The following is an 18,795-nucleotide window of genomic DNA, read 5'->3' as shown; positions in this document are numbered from 1 at the left end:
AACCTGGGTCCTTGGGCCTTGCAGACATATACCTTAACCACGAACCCATGTCTCCATCCCACTTTTTTAATACTTATTTTTACTTGAGACAGAGAGAGGGAGGGTGACAGAGAAAATGGGTGAGCCAGGGCCTCCAGCTATTACAAATGAACTCCAGATGCATGAATCATCTTGTGCATCTGGATTATGTGGGACTTGGAGAATTAAACCTGGGTCCTTAGGCTTCTCAAACAAGCACTTAACTGCTAAGCCATCTCTGCAGTCCAAAACTTAAGTTTTATTTTTTCCATATTGTTAAGGAAAGCAGTATCTATCCATCTTTTTTTTCTTTTTTCTTTTTTTTTGGTTTTTCAAGGTTGGGTCTCACTCTGGCCCAGGCTGACCTGGAATTCACTATTTAATCTCAGGGTAACCTCGAACTTACTGTGATCCTCCTATCTCTGCCTCCCAAGTGCTGGTATTAAAGGCGTGTGCCACCATGCCTGGCTATCCATTCATATTTTATACTGTATTTTTCCTTCCATTCACTTTTGCTTTATAATATTCCATCTACTTGGAATGAATACTAATTTTTTAAAGACTTATTTTTATTTATTTATTTATTTGAGACAGAGAGGGGGAGAAAGAGGTAGAGAGAGAATGTGCATGTTAGGGCCTCTAGACACTGCAAATGAACTCCTGATGCATGCACCACCATGTGCATTTGGCTTATGTGGGACCTGGAGAATCAAACCTGGGTTCTTAGGCTTCACAGGCATATGCCTTAACCATTAAGCAATCTCTCCAGCCCTGGATACTAAATTTTAACACATGTCTTTTCACTACTTTCTTTCTTGCTTTTTTTTTTTTTTGTTGTTGTTGTTGGCACATGCCTTTAATTCCAGCATTTGGGAGGCTAAGGTAGGAGGATTGCTATGAGTTTGAGGCCAGCTTAAGACTACATAGTGAATTCCAGATCAGCCTGGGCCAGAATAAAACCTTACTTCAAACAAACAAACAAATAAACAAACAAAAAGCCTCTGAATACAGGATTACAGTTACAGTTGGTAGCGTTACAGTTGGTAGAGTGCTTGCTTGCCGATCGTGCATGGTTCCATCCCTATCACTGTGTAAAACTGAATGTGGTAGCACGTCAGTCATCCAATACTTGGAAGGCAGAAGCAGGAGAATGAGAAGTTCATCCTTGACTACATAGTGAGTTTGAGGCCAGATTGCTGTCTATGAAACTCTCTCTCAAAAGAAACTTAGGAAACCAGGCGTGGTGGTGCATGCCTTTAATTCCAGCACTTTGGGAGGCAGAGGTAGGATTGCCATGAGGTTCAAGGCCACTCGGAGACTCCATAGTGAATTCCAGGTCAGCCTGGACCTGAGTGAGACCCTACCTCGAAAAACCAACCCCCCCCCCCCAAAAAAAACCCACAAACTTAGGATATCCAGCTATGGTGATGCCTGCCTGTAATCATAGCACTCAGGAAGTAGAAGCAGGAGGATCAACCTAGGAACATATAGGATATAACAAATGCTTACTAAACAACAGTAGTCATTGTCATTATCATTATCATCATCACCACAACTAAGATAGCTAGTGAGTGGAATTCCCTCAGGAAAAGCAGTAGTTGATCACATATCCATCAGCTAGAACGTATCATTGGCCTAGCTTATGACTGTTTCATCAGCAACCTATAGTAGTACTGACTGATTTTGTTTAAAGTCAAAGTTGGGGACTGGAGAGATGACTTAGCGGTTAAGGCACTTGCCTGCAAAGCCAAAGGACCTCAGTTCGATTCCCCAGGATCCATGAAAGCCAGATGTACAAGATGGCACATGCATCTGTTTTCACTACTTTCTTCAAGAAAGTATGAATCCTCTCCCATTAGGGACTGTTTGGGTATGGGCCTACACTGTACTATCCTTTTAGCACTTGAGACTTCTCCCTCATCGTGCTGCACCCTATTTGCTACTGTTTTTTATTTCTTTTCTGTATCACTGAATGTTGAACCCAAGGTCTTGCACATGCTAAAAGCTTTACTTCTGAGCTACAGTCCCAGCCCAGCTGCCAGTACTCTGTTTAGATTTTTAGATCTATAAGTAAAAGCAATCTTCTTTGTTTTTTTCATATTTTCTTTTTCTTTTCTTTTCTTTCTTTTTTTTGGTTTTTTGAGGTAGGGTTTCACTTTAGCCCACACTGACCTGGAATTTATTCTGCAGTCTCAGGGTGGCCTCGAACTCATGGTGATCCTCCTACCTTTGCCTCTCGAGTGCTGGGATTAAAGGCATGTACCACCATGCCCTGCTTGTTCGTTCGTTCTCTTTTTTTGAGGTAGAGTCTTTCTCTCTCTCTCTGGTCCAGGCTGACCTGGAATTAACTATGTAGACTCAGGGTGGCCTGAAACTCATAGAGATCCTCCTACCTCTGCCTCCCAAATGCTGGGATTAAAGGCATGTACCACCAAGCCAAGCTCATATTTTCTTTATCAGCTTTTGTGTGATTACCATATAGGTTCTGTAAAAATGGTATTGTATATTTATCCTGTGGTCTGGAGAAACTGAGATAGATTTAGAAAACTGAAAAAAATTCATCTCTGTAGCTATCTAAGTATAGTGCTTTTGAGAGGAAAGGCAAAGGCAGGTTTGATAACCATCTCAATTTCTTCTATAGTAAAGGAAATGCTTAGATTTTCCATCTCTTTCAGGAATCAGTTCTTTATCCAGATTTCCTTTTGTTATCATCACCCTTTAAAATTTGTTATTATTCTAGTTGAGCTAAATATTCTTATAATAATTTATTTTCCAATCTTGTTTGGATATATGTTATAAAAATTCTGACCATACCTAAGATGATTAGATCTAAGTTTTAACACATTAGCTTCATTAGTGAGCTCTTAATAGTGTCCACAACAATAGGAGGAGCTGGTTGGCTCAAAGATCAAGATTAGATCTCACTGTTTGGCATCTAAACATTCTGAAACAGATGGAAAAAGGCATCAAAATATCTGACCTACTGTAAGCTCTGCATCTGTCTATAAGGCTCTGAGAGCTAAAACTTGCAGAGGTGTTTGATCTGAGAATTTGGGGGTTGCAGAAAAGAAACTGGTATAGCTAAGGGCAAAATGAAACATAATGCATACATCTCAGCGAATAGCCAGTCAGACAACAACCCACTTCAAAAGACAACAAACGTAGAGAGGTAGCACCAAGGGTTCAGGCTGAGTCCCTCTTGGGGACAACTCATTGTGGCCCATCATTTCAGGTCCTGGATCCCTGAGAATCAAGTGACTGACATTTTGTCAAAGATAATGGACTTGTAGAGTATAGGATGCAATAGATGACAAGCAACTGGGTTGTATTGTCAAACGAGTACTGCTCAGATGCTATGAGCACAGTGCATGTGCATGGCCAGGGCAACCACGCTACTCTGGCTCCTCTTCTTTCTAGACTTAGTCAGGATGGCTTTCTTGGCAAGGACCCGGTTATTTGCTGCATTGATTGATTGATTGCTGATTGATTGATGCTTATACACTGTCCTATAAAGATTCAGGCTGTCCTCTAAGTTCATTTCCTATGACTGAATGTAAAGTGATTGGTATTGAGGAAGGAACCTCTAAAAGTGATTTCTCAAGAAGCTTATAAAGCATTAAGCCTTTTACAAGCCAAAATTACATAAAAAATATAGTACTAAATAAATAAAGCATAAACTAGGCTTTCTATAGCAAGCAGTTTTTTCTATTTCAGGTACTTTCTAGAAGACAGCCAGGTACTATTCAGAAATCTAATTCCTCATTCTGCCCACTTTAGATAACTAAAACCTGATGGACACCTATGGAACCAGTAATAGTTTAGAAGCAATTCAAGAGCAGGAAGAAATGTTGCCTAATGTGAAATACAAAAGATAAAATCACCAAGCGGATCCTCTCACCTGTGTCCACAAGGCTTCAGCTGTGTGTCTGCTATCTCATCGCAGCACAGGGAGCAGCAGTTCTCTCGGATACTGACTTGCTTCAACAGAGCAAGGCGCCTGTGCCTGAGTGGAAAGAACACTTTGAAATTCATTTTGCCACCAAGGAGGCTTATTAGCAGTGAGACATGAAATGTTTGATGAAGCTCTGTACAAGGGAAATATATAAATACTCCTTAAGCTTTGTTCAGTAAAAGTTTGTGTGGGGGTGTGGGAGCTGGGTACAGGTGTATGTGCACACATGTGGAAGCCAGAGGACAACCTTGGGTATCATTCCTCAAGTGTTAGCTAGTTTTTTTTGTTTTTTAATAGCTACCTTTTTTTGAGACAGAGTCTCCCACTGGAACATCTCTCATTAGGCTAGAGCAGATTGCCAGCAAGCCCTAGGGATTTACCTATCTCTGTCTCCTCAGCTTGGGATCACAAGTGTTTGCAACCATGCTCATGTGTTTTGGTTTAAATGCAGATCTAGAGATTGACCTTAGATCCTTATGTTTGCAAGGCAAACACTTTACCAGCAGTTCTTCAGTTAGTTTTCACACATGATGTATCATTTCAATCTTAGTAGTGAATGAAGGAGGCTTGCCCATTTTCATTTTATAGACAAAGATATTAAAGTTCAATGAAATGATATGCATAAGATCACATATAATAAACAGCATTCAGACTCAAATATGTTGGTTCTAAATTCAGTATTCTTTTACCAGCAAAATTCATATTCATTCTCTCTCTCTCTCTCTCTCTCTCTCTCTCTCTCTCTCTATATATATATATATATATATATATATTTTTTTTTTTTTAAAGGCAGGGTCTCACTGTAGCCCAGGCTGACCTGGAATTCACTATGTAGCCTCAGGGAGGCCTCAAATTCACTGCGATCCTCCTACCTCTGCCTCCCAAGTGTTGGGATTAAAGGCGTGCACCACCATGCCTGGACAAAATTCAACTTTTAAAATTACACATCTTAGGAGTTTAATGAAAAGCTTAAGCCTTTCTCAGGTAAAACACACAAAGTTTTCATAAAGCTCATGGGGTTTATGATAGTCCATTGTAGACAAGTTCAGACACCTCAGGTTTGAACCCTTCCATTATACTCTCAACTTAGCATGACAAAAAAAAAAAAAACCATTTAGTTCATTTGTGGGCTATGTGCCTAGCACTGTCCCAAGCCCTGGCAACTCAGCAGTAAACAGAGAACCAAAGAACAGAGGACCTAGCCAGATGTAGTGGCTTATGCCTATAATTCTGAGAGTCACTTGAGAGTCTGAGGTAGAATTGTCATGAGTTCAAGGTTAGCCTATGGCACACAGGGAGTTCTAAACTGGGCTTAAAGTGAGACCTTGTTTCAGAAAACCAACTATCCCTACCTTTACAGAATTATACTTCAATGGAGGGAGACAAAAAAAAAACCAAAAAACAAAAAACGTTGAAAACAATTTTATGAAGAGAAATAAATCTGAAGTCAAAGAGAGAGAGAGAGAGAGAGGAGAGAGGTAGAGTGTGTATAAGTGTTATTTTAGGGGCTACAGAGATGGCTTAGCTGTTGACGCTTGCCTGTGAAGCTTAAGGACCCAGGTTTGACTCCCCAGTACCCACCATGTAAGCCAGATGCAAAAGGTGGTACATGTGTCTGGAGTTCGTTTGCAGTGGCTAGAGGCCCTGGTATGCCAATTCTCTCTGTCTCTCACTCTCTGTCTCTCTCATAAATATAAAATTTTAAAAGTTATTTTAATCACAAAAAGGAGTTATTTTAATTATGGCAGCCAAGGAAGGCCACATTAAGAGAACATTAGTAGAGTCATGAAAGGACTGAGGGAGTGAGCTTTGCTGTTGTCAATAGAGAGCATTCCAGGCAGCAGCAAAGAGGAAAACTGGGATGACAATGGGGTTGTTAACAGAGTGATGAGGGAAGATCACAGGAGTGGCTGACTCTTGTAGCTAAGGGTATATGGTTCTTCAATGTGCAATTCTTTTTTCCTGAATTTTCCATAATAAAGAGGTTAAGAAGGAACACAGTGAGGAAAATATTTGAGACAGAGGGTATATTTAACATAAACAAAAAAAATTCTAGGCAGCAGTAAAAAGGCCATGCTCTCCAGCTCTGAAGCCATAGAGAGAATGTAATCCTAATGACTTTGAGAAAAGTATTATGGGGTGGGGGCACTGGGAAGATAGCTCAATGGTCAAAAGCATTTGCTTACAAAGCCTGTGAGTTGGGGTTCAATTCCCAAACCACTCCCATAAGCCAGATGCAAAGAAATGGTAAAAGTGTCTGGCATTTGTTTGCAGCAGTAAGAGGACATAGTGTGTCTACACAGGTATGCATGCACACAAATAAATGAAAAAAAAGAAGTATCATTAGGGCTGAAGTGGCTCAGCATTTAAGCACTCTTGCCTAAAAAGGAGGGCTTTGAGAGGGCCTGTTTTACCCTAAGTTTGATTCCCTAGTATCAATGTAAACAGCTGGGTGAGGCCATACAAGCCTGTAACCCAAAGCTTATGGGGAGCAGAGACCAGAGCTGAAGGGACTTGTCAGCCTGTTTGATGGAAAATGGAAGCTTGGCGTTCTATGAGAAACTCCAGCTCAAGGAAATAAGCAGAAAGATAGGGGAGGACCACACGATGTTATCCTCTGGCCTCTGAATAAACACACAAAGAGAATATGTGTCTACACTCCCCCCCCTCCCCAAACACACCAAGTACAGTCAGGTGTGGCAGTGCATACCTTTAATCCCAGCACCTGAGAGGCCTATGTAGGAGAATCACTGTTAATTTGAGGCCAGTCTGGGCTACAGTGACTTCTAGGTCAGCTTGGGCTACAGTGAGACCCTACCTAGAAAAATAAAAACAAAATACCCCCTCCCCCCCCACACAAGTATCACTGAATATAAGTTTTTGGAATATAGGTTGGTGGTATTTTTAAAATTTTTTTTGTTTTTATTTTTATTTATTTGAGAGTGACACACAGAGAGAAAGGCAGATAGAGAAAGAGAGAGAGAATGGGCATGCCAGGGACTCCAGCAGCTGCAAATGAACTCCAGATATATGTACCATCTTGTGTATCTGGCTTACGTGGGTCCTGAGGAATTGAACCTGGGTCCATCTCTCCAGCCTTTGTGTGTGTGCGTGTGTGTTTATGGAAGGGTCTCGCTCTACTGGCCTGGAATTCACTATGTAGTCTCACTGCGATCTCCCTACCTCTGCCTCCCAAGTGCTGGGATTAAAGATAAGCACCACCACGCCTAGCTCCAACATCTGTTAAGTGCAACTGGAATGCTAAGAGAAGCAAGATATCAGTGGTGGGACCTAAGTGGAACACATAATCAGGCTCCTGACCTTCTTTCTTTTTATTTTAAATATTTATTTGCAAGTGGGGAGAAAATGGGCATGCCAGTGCAAATGAACTCCAGATGCATGTGCCTCTTTGTGCATCTGATTTTGCGTGGATACTGGAGAATTGAACCCAGGTTATAAGGCTTTGTAGGCAAGTGTCTTATCTGTTGAGCCAGCTCCCCAGACCACCTCTAGCACCACCTCTTCCTCTTCCTCCTCTCTCCTCCCCCTCCCCCTCCTTGTTTGTTTTGGAGTCTGCCCCTTTACTTACGACTAGGCAAACATTTTGCCACTGGGCTATATCCACAACTCTTTTTTTGTTGTTTTTAAAGACAAGGTCTCACTGACTTTAATTCACTCTGTAACCCTCCTGTCTCAGTTTCCCTAATAGCTGGGATTATAAACCTGTGCCACCAGACCTGGCTCTGACAACTCTTTTCTTGGTGTCACTGTCAGAGACAACAAAGTCTATATACCACATGGGATTGACCTATCTTGTAATTCTGCTGTTCTTGACTGGACAAATTCTGGGTACCAAATTCATATACACAGTCACCAAGACAACATGTATAAACTGGCTATAAAAGGCAACTTTCCGGGCTGGAGAGATGGCTTAGCGGTTAAGCGCTTGCCTGTGAAGCCTAAGGACCCTGGTTCGAGGCTCGGTTCCCCAGGTCCCACGTTAACCAGATGCACAAGGGGGCGCACGCATCTGGAGTTCGTTTGCAGAGGCTGGAAGCCCTGGCGTGCCCATTCTCTCTCTCTCCCTCTATCTGTCTCTCTGTGTCTGTCGCTCTCAAATAAATAAATAAATTTAAAAAAAAAAAAAGGCAACTTTCCACATGAGATTTGGCAAGTTTTATTACACAGATCAGCCTCCTCTCATGAGAAAAATAACTAAACAAGAAATGAGGCATGAAAGATGACAGGGAGTTGTCACCTCAGACTTTCACCAAGAGGAATTAAAAGTTCACCATCTCCCAAGCATCAAGACAAATAGAGTAAAAGCTCTAAGAACAAAATTCTAATGCCTGAGCTGGGATATATGTGGCCTTTATGATCCTATGATATTACCATGGCTCTGCTGCTGTCACTGTGACATGTTCTAGTTTATCTGGAAAGTGCTGAGCCACTGAGATTCAGAGTCAAAGGTGAAGCACAGAGGGTTGCTTTATAGATCTATATTTTGCTTCAAAATAAGTGCTAGGATTCTACTCCACTGTAGATTGTAGACACTTTCAGGGGCACTACAACTCAGCTATGCCCTGGCCAGTATAGGCACCTTAATTATCTTTTTTATTGGTTTTTCAAGGTAAGGTTTCACTTTAGCCCAGGCGACATGGAATTCACTATGTTGTCTCAGAGTGGCCTTGAACTAACAGCGATTCTCTCCCACTTCTGCCTCCTGAGTGCTGAGATTAAAGCCATGTGGCACCACTCCTGGCTCCTTAATTATCTTATTGATATAATACATATGGCATGAGTAACAGGACTACCCTGCCTCATATAGGCCCAGGAAGCTGCTCTGTTAAAAAACAATAAACTTTGGGGCTGGAGAGAGGGCTTAGCGGTTAAGCGCTTGCCTGTGAAGCCTAAGGACCCCGGTTCGAGGCTCAATTTCCCCAGGACCCACATTAGCCAGATGCACAAGGGGCACACACATCTGGAGTTTGTTTGCAGTGGCTGGAGGCCCTGGCGCACCCATTCTCCCTTTCTCTCTTTATCTGCCTCTTTCTCTCTCTGTCTGTTGCTCTCAAATAAATAAATTAAAAAAAATTTAAAACAAACAAACAAACAACAATAAACTTTGGATCACACTGTAACAAGCTTCAACTTGTAGTAATTACCAGGAAGCAGCTGGAGTCTTTCCCTAGCTGAAGGAACAGACTACATTCATATGTAAGGAAGACAAGCAGGCATCCATCCAAGGAAATAATTCATGCCAATCACAGTTTCTGTCAAATAATGACAGCAAAATATTATCTGAGAAGGTTTTCTTTGTGTTAATAGTAGTGGAATAGTGCTGGCATCTTTGCCATGCAGGTAAAACCCAAAAGAAGTCGGTTTTAATAAGCCAAGTCTGTTAGATTTCCTAATATTTAGGATTTTTACCCTGACATTCAAGTGAAATTAGTTTGTAGGTGTGTGTATGTGTTATATTTTTTTCTGATTTTTAAAAATATATTTAACTTACTTATTTTAGAGACAGACAGAAAACAGAGAGAGAGAGAGACAGAGAGACAGAGAATGGGCATGCCAGGGCCTCTAGTCACTGCAACTGAACTCCAGATGCATGCGCCCCCTTGTGCATCTGGCTTACATGAGTATTGGGGAATCAAACTAGGATTCTTTGGCTTTGTAGGCAAATGCCTTAACCGCTAAACCATCTCTCCAGCTCCTCCTGATTTTTTAAAAATATTTTTTGTAGCCGGGCGTGGTGGCGCACGCCTTTAATCCCAGCACTCGGGAGGCAGAGGTAGGAGGATCGCCATGAGTTCGAGGCCACCCTGAGACTCCATAGTGAATTCCAGGTCAGCCTGGGCTAGAGTGAGACCCTACCTCGAAAAATCAAAAAAAAAAAAAAAATTTTTTTTTGTTCATTTATTTATATGTTTATTTGAGAGTGACAGACACAGACAGAAAGACAGATAGAGGAAGAGAGAGAGAATGGGCACACCAGGGCTTCCAGCCACTGCAAACGAAATCCAGATGTGTGCGCCCCCTTGTGCATCTGGCTAACATGGGACCTGGGGAACCGAGCCTCGAACCAGGGGCCTTAGGCTTCACAGGCAAGTGCTTAACCGCTAAGCCATTTCTCCAGCCCACCTCCTGATTTTTTTATACCAAATGATTTGGCTCATAAGAAGAATTTATATGTGTTCCTTTTTTCTTTCTGGGTTCTGCAACACTTTAGATTACAATGAAGCTCTCTGTTATCCAGAATCTGATAGAGATCTCCTGTGAAAAAACCTAAGTGTTACTTTTAGGGGATACAGTTCCAATTTTTTCACATTTGCACTAATAACTGCTTTGTGGGTATCTTTTTTTGGGGGGGGGGATCTGTTTTAGTAACTTATATTTCTCATAAGGTCTACCTTTTCACTAAAAGTAGACTTAGAGCCAGAAGTGGTGGCGCATGCCTTTAATCCCAGCACTTGGGAGGCAGAAGTAGGAGAACTGCTGTTAGTTCAAGCCCACCCTGAGACCACAGTGAATTTCAGGTCAGCCTGAGCCAGAGTGAGACCCTACCTTGGGGGCGGGGGGGAAGAAAGAAAGACTTAAATTGTTTTGATTTTTCAAGAGATTCAAGTGATAGTCTGAAAACAACCTGGGCATTCTTACCTTGGCAAAATGATCTTTTCTTCAGGTTTCAGAAAGGCATAGTCATTAAAAGTGCTAAATTTCATAGACGGTGGGTATTTGAATGGTTTTGCTCCAAAATTGAACTCACATTGTTGATATGACATGAAACTAGCTGCTGCAAAAAATCCAGATCTATAAATAAAAATGAGTACAGAGGTCAACAGAATTTGTAAAAACAAAATTCATATACACAGTTGTTTTCAGAAAGGCAGGTTTAGCCAGCCATATCCTGGCAGAAAGGGAGATAGATTCTGCTTATTAAACAGGTCTGTGAACCAGAAAATCATGCCCCTCCCTTTTTTTATATCAAACTTTGAGATGGTTTTAGTTCAGATCAAATGGGTCCTCAATTAAATATAAATAAATTTCACATCATAATTGCTTACATAAATGAACAAAGAGATTTTCCCCCTGGAGAAAAGTGCATTCCACACATCTACTCAAATCTTCAACTGAGAGGAGCTACTTACACAGTAGATGAAAAGACTTGCTTCTCAGGAGGCAGCTGGTTGCCATTTAAAAAGAAGATCATTTGCTTTTCATTCAAGTCTAACAGAAATCCTACTGTGTCTCCTAGTGGATAAACAAAGCACTGTTAGGGAAATGCTGTGTACTACTGAGATGCTGGAAGGGCTTCAATGACTCAGTATGAAGTTTGCATCTTTAGCCACCTATTTAACACACTCATCTTTGTTTCTTCTGCAATTCATCTGAGGGCTCCCCCCCCAACATAGGAAAATTTTTATGTATCATTAAGAAAAAGAAACTTGCCATTTACACTATGACAAGCCATCAATTATAAGCTGTATCCCAATATCAAAGATGCAAAAATGTGAATTGTGAAAATGTGAAAAAAAATGCATGCCGGGTAAGATAAAATCTTATGTTGGCTTGCCTCTCTGGTAAAATTTAAAACTCCCTAACACTAGGTGTGGTGGTGCAGGTCTTTAATCCCAGCACTTGAGAGGTAGGAGGATCCCTGTGAGTTTGAGGCCACCATGAGACTACATAGTGAATTCCAGGTCAGACTGAGCTAGAGTGAAATCTTACCTCAAAAAATCAAAATAAACAAACACAAAAAAATCCCTAGACAACAACTACTCAAAACATGTCTTGAATTTTTTTTTTTTTTTTGCATGTGTAGTATGGTGGTAGTGATGTGTGTGTGGAGGGGTGTATGCACATGTATGTAAAGATATGCTCACAGATGCAGAGGCCAGGAAAAAATGCTGGGTGTCCTTCTAGTGCTCAACTGCATATTTCCATGGAGTCTTTTTCTGAATGCCAAGCTATGGTTTGTGTGAGCCCCATTGATTTTTCTCTGCTCCCCACAGACATGGCCATTCCCAGTGGGCCTTGGAGAACTGAACTCAGGCAGTCTCTGCCCTCTCAGACCCCCAAGCTGTGACAAGCCCTCCTTCCCACTGAGCCAACTCCCCAACCCTCCCCTTTATTTATTTGTTTATTTTTGGTTTGTCCAGGTAGTGTCTTGCTCCAGCCCAGGCTGACCTGGAATTCACTATGTAGTCTCAGGATGGCCTCAAACTCCCAGCAACTCTCCTACTTCTGCCTCCCGAGTGCTGGGATTGAAGGTATGCACCACTATGCCTGGCAACCCTCTCTCTCTCTCTTTTTTTTTTTTTCCAGGTAGGGTCTCAGTCTAGCTCAGGCTGACCTGGAATTCATTATGGAGTCTCAGGGGAGCCTCGAACTCATGATGATCCTCCTACCTCTGCCTCCCAAGTGCTGGGATTAAAGGTGTGTGCCACCACACCCAGAAACCATCCCTTTCTTAAAGCATGCATTCTCATTGATTTTTTTTCAAAGTTGATATTTCAGGTTTTTTTTTCTTTTCAAATTTTTTTATTAACAACTTCCATAATTATATAAAATATCCCATGGTAATGCCCTCCCTCCCCCCACTTTGCCCTAGGTTTTATTTTTTGGTGGTGGTATTGTTTTATTTTGGTCGGGTTTCATTCTAGCCCAAGTTGACTTGAAACTCACTCTGTAAACCAGGCTTGCCTCCAACTTACAGTGGTCCTCCTACTGATGCCTTCCATGAAAGTGTTGGGATTAAAGGTGTATGCCACCATGTTGGCTTAGTTTTTGTTTTTTAAACTCTCAAGGATAAACAAATGAAATTACCCAGTGATGACAAAATGGCCATTCAATGCTGGTGTAGGAAACCTGGCAGTAGTATACAGCAAAAATTCTGAAATTCTCTATTTTGCTTGCTAAGAAAGTTTTACTTTGGAGGACTTACCCTTGAGAAAAATCCAGAATGGTTTAAACTAACCATTTAACAGACCCAATGTCAATGTCCAAAGATGAGGCATTAAGCAAGCTATTATAGTACCACAAGCCATCAAAAGTAGTATTTTTTTGAGCTGGGCATGGTGGTGCACGCCTTTAATCCCAGCACTTGGGAGGCAGAGATAGAAGGATTACTGTGAGTTCGAGGCCACCCTGAGACTCCATAGTGAATTCTAGGTCAGCCTGGGCTAGAGTGAGACCCTATCTTGAAACCCCCTCCCCCCCAAAAAAAAGTAGTATCATTTTGGGCTGGAGAGATGGCCTAGCAATTAAGGCACTTGCCTGTGAAGGCTAACGACCCAGGTTTGATTCCCCAGTAACCATATAAGCCAGTTGCACAAGGTGGTGCAGGTGTCTGGAGTTTGTCTGTAGTGGTTGGAAGCCCTGGCATACCCATTTTCTCTATCTGCCTCTTCCTCTCTCTCTTTCTCTCTCTAAGTCAATAAATATATTCAGAAAGTATTTGTATTTGTTTTTTTGGGGGTGGTCTTTTTATTGTTTTGAGACATATCTTTTCTCAGTCTTCTATTAAGACATTTTAAGGCCTACCATAATAGCAGATGTCTTAACCCAGGTGACAAGTTCACAATGGAGAATAATGACTACCTTCTTTCCAGCACGGGTGTATATGAGGCTTACTTCTGGCATTGTACCAAATCAGCTGCCGACAGCCATCATATGCACAGGAATACTCATCATCGCCAATGCCATAGCCTTCCTGGATGGAGAGAGATGAAGACAACAAGATTAGCAAGGCTCTGCCTGTTCTGCCCTGAGAAAAGAGATGTGCTATTTCTTTTCTTTTTTAAAAGCAGATTGCTAGTTTCACTATGATCTGTAGGACCAGAGGATTTACAATGATGATTTAGCTATGTGTCGCATACATATTTAGATCATTGTTTAGAATATTCTGGAATAATCTTAAAGTGTAAGAATATTGACTTTGTTTTATTTTATTTTTTAAAATTTATTTTGCAAGGGGGGGATAGAGAGAGAGAGAGAGAAGGAGAGAGAGAGACAAACAGAGAGACAGAGAGAGAGGGAAAGAGAATGGGTGCACCAGGGCCTCCAGACACTGCAAACAAATTCCAGGTGCATGCACCACTTTGCGTAACTGGCTTTACGTGGGTACTGGAGACTCAAACCTGGGTTGTTAGGCTTTGTAGGTAAGTACCTTAACCACTAAGCCACCTCTCTAGCCTGAGAATATGCCATTTCTTTCTTTTAAAATATTTTTTATTGATTTACTTGCAAGCAGAGAGAATGACAGTGGGTGTGCCAGGACCTCTAGCCACTGCAAATGAACTTCAGATGCATGTACCACTTTGTGCATCTGGCTTTACATGGATACTGAGGAATCAAACCCAGGTTGTTAGACTTTGAAGGAAAGTACTTAACCACCGAGCCATCTCTCCAGCGTGAATGTGCCACTAACCACTAACCTAGTGACTATCATTCTAAGCCTTTTAGATAAGGTAGGGCCTATGATTCTTAGAAGATACCAAAATTATGACCCAAAGCTTTGTTCCAAGTAAATAGATAATGGCTTCCCCAAAAGATATCTGTCGAATGCTTCCTTTGTTCCAGGCGGTTCACATTTGTCAGTTCATTTAGTTTACGTGAACCACCACTGCACTGATACAGGAAACAAAGACCCAAGGTCAGTTTTCCTATGGACCACTACTAAGAGAAGCAGAGCCAGATTTAGATTTAAAATCTTGATTCCAAATCATTACCCTTTCCACTTTACCATGGCCAGGCAGATACCTTTCCTGTACGGTAATGATCTGAAACACCTATAAGCTCAGAGATTTTATGAGAAAAGTTACAGTGGACACTTGGATTGCAACTATTCTAAGAGCAGTACAATTTGAACATTATACAAGTACTTGACAATTTATTTCCTCCACCCCACCACCAGGCAGGGTCTCACTCTAGCCCAGACTGACCTGGAATTTACTATGTAGTCTCAGGGTTTGAATTCATGGTGATTCTCCTGTCACTGCCTCCTGAGTGCTGGGATTAAAGCTATGAGCCACCATGCCTGGCTGACAATTTCTTTTATTATTGCTTTTCAATTACTGTTCAGAATATTAACTATAAAGGTAAATGAGAAGCAGGCATTCCTGTAATTCTAATGCTTAGGAGGCAGAGGCAGGAAGATCAGGAGTTCCAGGCTAGCTTGAGCCACATGAGACTCTGTCTCAAAAAATAAACAAAACAGGTGAATGGGATCTTAGATATTTTCAGTGCTTGCCAAGAAACAGAAGCATGCATATCAAACAGCTACTATCGTTAAGCATCAATGGTGAAAGCAGTGTTAGTGGAGAAAAAGATTTAAAATGTGGGTCAAGGGGCAGAGACATGGCTCAGCAGTTAAAGGAATTTGCTTGCAAAGCTTGACAGCCTGGGTTCGATTCCCCATTACCCACATAAAGCCAGATGCACAAAGTGGCACATGTGTCTGTAGTTTATGTGCAGTAGCAAGAGGCCCTGGTGTGCCCATTCTCTCTCCCCGCCTCTCTTTTCCTTTCTCTGTGTGTATCTCAAATGAATAAACAAATCATACACATATATATATATGTATATGTATGTATGTATGTATGTGTGTGTATGTATATCTATCTATCTATCTATCTATCTATCTATCTATCTATCTATCTATCTATCTATCTACAGTTTGTTTGTTTGTTTTTTTGGTTTTTCGAGGTAGGGCCTCACTCTGGCTCAGGCTGACCTGGAATTCACTATGTAGTCTCAGGCTGGCCTTGAACTCATGATGATCCTCCTACCTCTGCCTCCCGAGTGCTGGGATTAAAGGCGTGCGCCACCATGCCCGGCTGTTTGTTTGCTTTTTAGAGATAGGGTCTCACTCTAGCCCAGGCTGACCTGGAATTCTCTATGTAGTCTCAGGGTGGCCCCAAACTCATGGTGATTCTCCTACCTCTGCCTCCTGAGTGATGGGATTAAAGGCATGTGCCATCATGCCCGGTTCTACTCTTTTTTAGTTTTTCAAGGTAGGGTTCCACTGTAGCCCAGGCTGACCTGGAATTCACTATGTAGTCTCAGGGTGGCTTCGAACTCATGGTGATCCTCCTACCTCTGCCTCCCAAGTGCTAGGATTAAAGTTAGTAAAGTGTGCCACCATACCAGGCTCTACTCTTTTAAAAGTGGAAAAAAAAAAAAGAAAGAAAGAAAAACGTAGGTCAAATCCAGATCTTAGTTCCTGATGCCTCCTTGTTTTATGGTATACATAATGAAGTCAAGACATAGATGGAATTCTGACAAACTTCTTGAACTACAATACTGAATTTTAGTGCATATTCTCCAAGGTGATGCCTCTGAACTTGAAGTTGAAGCCAGGCATGGTGGTGCATGTCTTTAATCCCAGCACTTGTCTTTAATCCCAGCACTCAGGAGGCAGAGGTAGGAGGATCACTGTGAGTTCAAGGCCGCCCTAAGAATACAGAATGAATGAATTCCAGGTTGGTCTGGACTGGAGTGAAACCCTACCTCAAAAAACAAACAAACAAAAACAAACAAACAAAAGCTATCTATAGCTTGTCATTTGTGGAGTTTTCTTGAATCCTTTCCTCATTTGGTAGACACTATCTTTTTTGTTTTTTAGTGCTATGCAACATTCCTATTATAGGGAGTGTAAAGAAGATAGTCCTGCTTCTTGCTCTTCAAGTAGACTAAGCACCAAGACTTGTGTTTGGACCCTTCCATCAGACACTCAGTATGAAGTGAATGACTTCACACGTTCTAGCCATGATGGCCTCCCAAAACTTTGGCAGTTGTAGTTCCTGTCTCTTAGCCCTGACACTATCTTACAGTTTGCCTATTTACCAAACTCTTCAATAGTTAGGGAGCTTCCAAAAGGCTTCCAAGCTATTCCTTTTCCATTTAAGACAGACTCAAGCTGGATGTGGTGGTGCACACTCCCAACCCTCGGGAGGCAGAAGTAGGATCACCGTGTGTTCGAAGCCATGGCCACCCTGAGACTACATAATGAATTCCAGGTCAGCCTGGACTAGTGAAACCCTACCTCGAAAAACCAAAAAAAAAAACAAACAAACAAACAACAAAAAAAACGTAGGGCTGGACAGATGGCTCACAAGTTAAAGGTGCTCGCTTATAAAGACAGCCAGTGTTCAATTCCCCAGTACTCATGTAGAGTCAGATGCACAAAGAGGAACATGTATCTGGAGTTTGTTTGCAGTGTGACAGGAGGGCCTGGCACACTCAATCCCTTTCTCTCTCTCTCAATTAAATAATTTTTTTTAAAGGTAGCAACTGAGACTTCTGGCGAAGATGGTGGCATAATAGCCATGCCAAAGCAGCCTGGTGGGGGGGGGGGAATAAGCAGAAAACACCACAATACACTCTTTTACTGAAAAGTGAAGGTGTATAAGGAATTATCAACCACAGCAGAGAAACATGAGACTCAGTTTCTAGCAACCATGCAACCAGGAAGACTAGGCTCCCACTAGTGGTCTGCCGAGAAGAACTGTGCGTGCCCAACCCTGCCTGAGCTGTAGAAACAGAAACCAGGTGGAGAGACTCTTCACTCACACCAGTCTCCTTGCAGAGTAGGGAAACCTGAGGGAAAGACAGCAGGGACCAGCTAAACCACTCCTGAGGAAGAGGACCACAGGGACCAGCTGGGTAGCTATGGCTTTGGGCACTCTACACAGCCTCTCCTCCTCCAACCTCCAGTGCCAGGAACCACTGGAGATCTGAGGAAGGGAACTCAGCCACACAGCATCCAGCACAGCCAACTGAAACAGCAGCTCCACCAACCCCACCAGCTGGCCAAGCCCACAGCACAGTAAAGAGAGACCCAGGTGGGCACACCCCATAAGACCTGAAGCCATCCCAAAAGGTAATGGCCTACTTATACTGGGTCAATAACTCCCCTAAAGTCTGGTATATAGGCCTGTACTGGCATTGCTAATCACACCATCCATGTCAGGGCAGGATATGTGTTAGATTTGATTGATGGTCAGCTTTGCCATTCATAAATAAGCTGTATTTTGGGGTTGACTTTTGTGGGTTAAAAAAAAATCTGGGCCGGGCGTGGTGGCGCATGCCTTTAATCCCAGCACTCAGGAGGCAGAGGTAGGAGGATCGCCGTGAGTTCGAGGCCACCCTGAGACTACATAGTGAATTCCAGGTCAGCCTGAGCCAGAGTAAGACCCTACCTCGAAAAACAAAACAAAACAAAACAAAACAAAAAAAATATCTGGGCTGGAGAGATGGCTTAACTGTTAAGGCACATGCCTGCAAGCCTAAGGACTCTGGTTCAATTCTCCAGGTCCCATGTAAGCCAGATGCACATGGTAGCTCATGCGTCTGGAGTTCATTTGCAGTGGTTAGAGGCCCTGGTGGGTCCATTCTCTCTGTCTCTCTCTCCCCCCACACACACTGTCTCTAATAAATAAATAAATAAATAAAATATTTTTTAAAATAGGCTGTAGAGATGGCTTAGCAGTTAAGGCACTTGCCTGCAAAGCCAAAGGACCCAGGTTCGACTCCCCAGGACCCACGTAAGCCAGATGTACAAAGGGGTGCACACATCTGGAGTTTGTTTGCAGTGGCTGGAGGCCCTGGTGCACCCATTCTTTCTACCTGCCTATTTCTGTATCTTTTTCTCATACAAATAAAAATATTTTAAAAATCTTATTTATTTATTTGAGTGCCAGAAAGAGAGAGAATTGGTGTGCCAGGACCTCCAGCCACTGCAAACGAACTCCAGATGCATATACACCACCTTGTGCATCTGGCTTACGTGGGACCTTTGAAATTGAACTGGGGCCTTTCAGCTT

General features: G+C 42.2%; 1 protein-coding gene across 1 annotated transcript in view; it reads right to left on the bottom strand.

Moving 5' to 3' along the window:
- The window catches only part of Rspry1 (ring finger and SPRY domain containing 1), an 89,018-nt gene that overhangs the window by 17,003 nt on the left and 53,220 nt on the right, over nt 1–18,795 (bottom strand). Inside the window, exons 11-14 of the mRNA XM_045136197.1 lie at nt 13,574–13,685; nt 11,122–11,224; nt 10,631–10,783; nt 3,917–4,021 (exon numbers count right to left, since the gene is read on the bottom strand). Coding sequence (XP_044992132.1) covers nt 3,917–4,021; nt 10,631–10,783; nt 11,122–11,224; nt 13,574–13,685 — 473 coding nt within the window. The remainder of the gene's footprint in view (nt 1–3,916; nt 4,022–10,630; nt 10,784–11,121; nt 11,225–13,573; nt 13,686–18,795) is intronic.

Source organism: Jaculus jaculus, chromosome 1 (assembly GCF_020740685.1).
Source record: "Jaculus jaculus isolate mJacJac1 chromosome 1, mJacJac1.mat.Y.cur, whole genome shotgun sequence".
NCBI lineage: Eukaryota > Metazoa > Chordata > Mammalia > Rodentia > Dipodidae > Jaculus > Jaculus jaculus.
The sequence above is the reverse complement of the archived record's forward strand: the minus strand, read 5'-3'. Positions and strand labels throughout refer to the sequence as shown.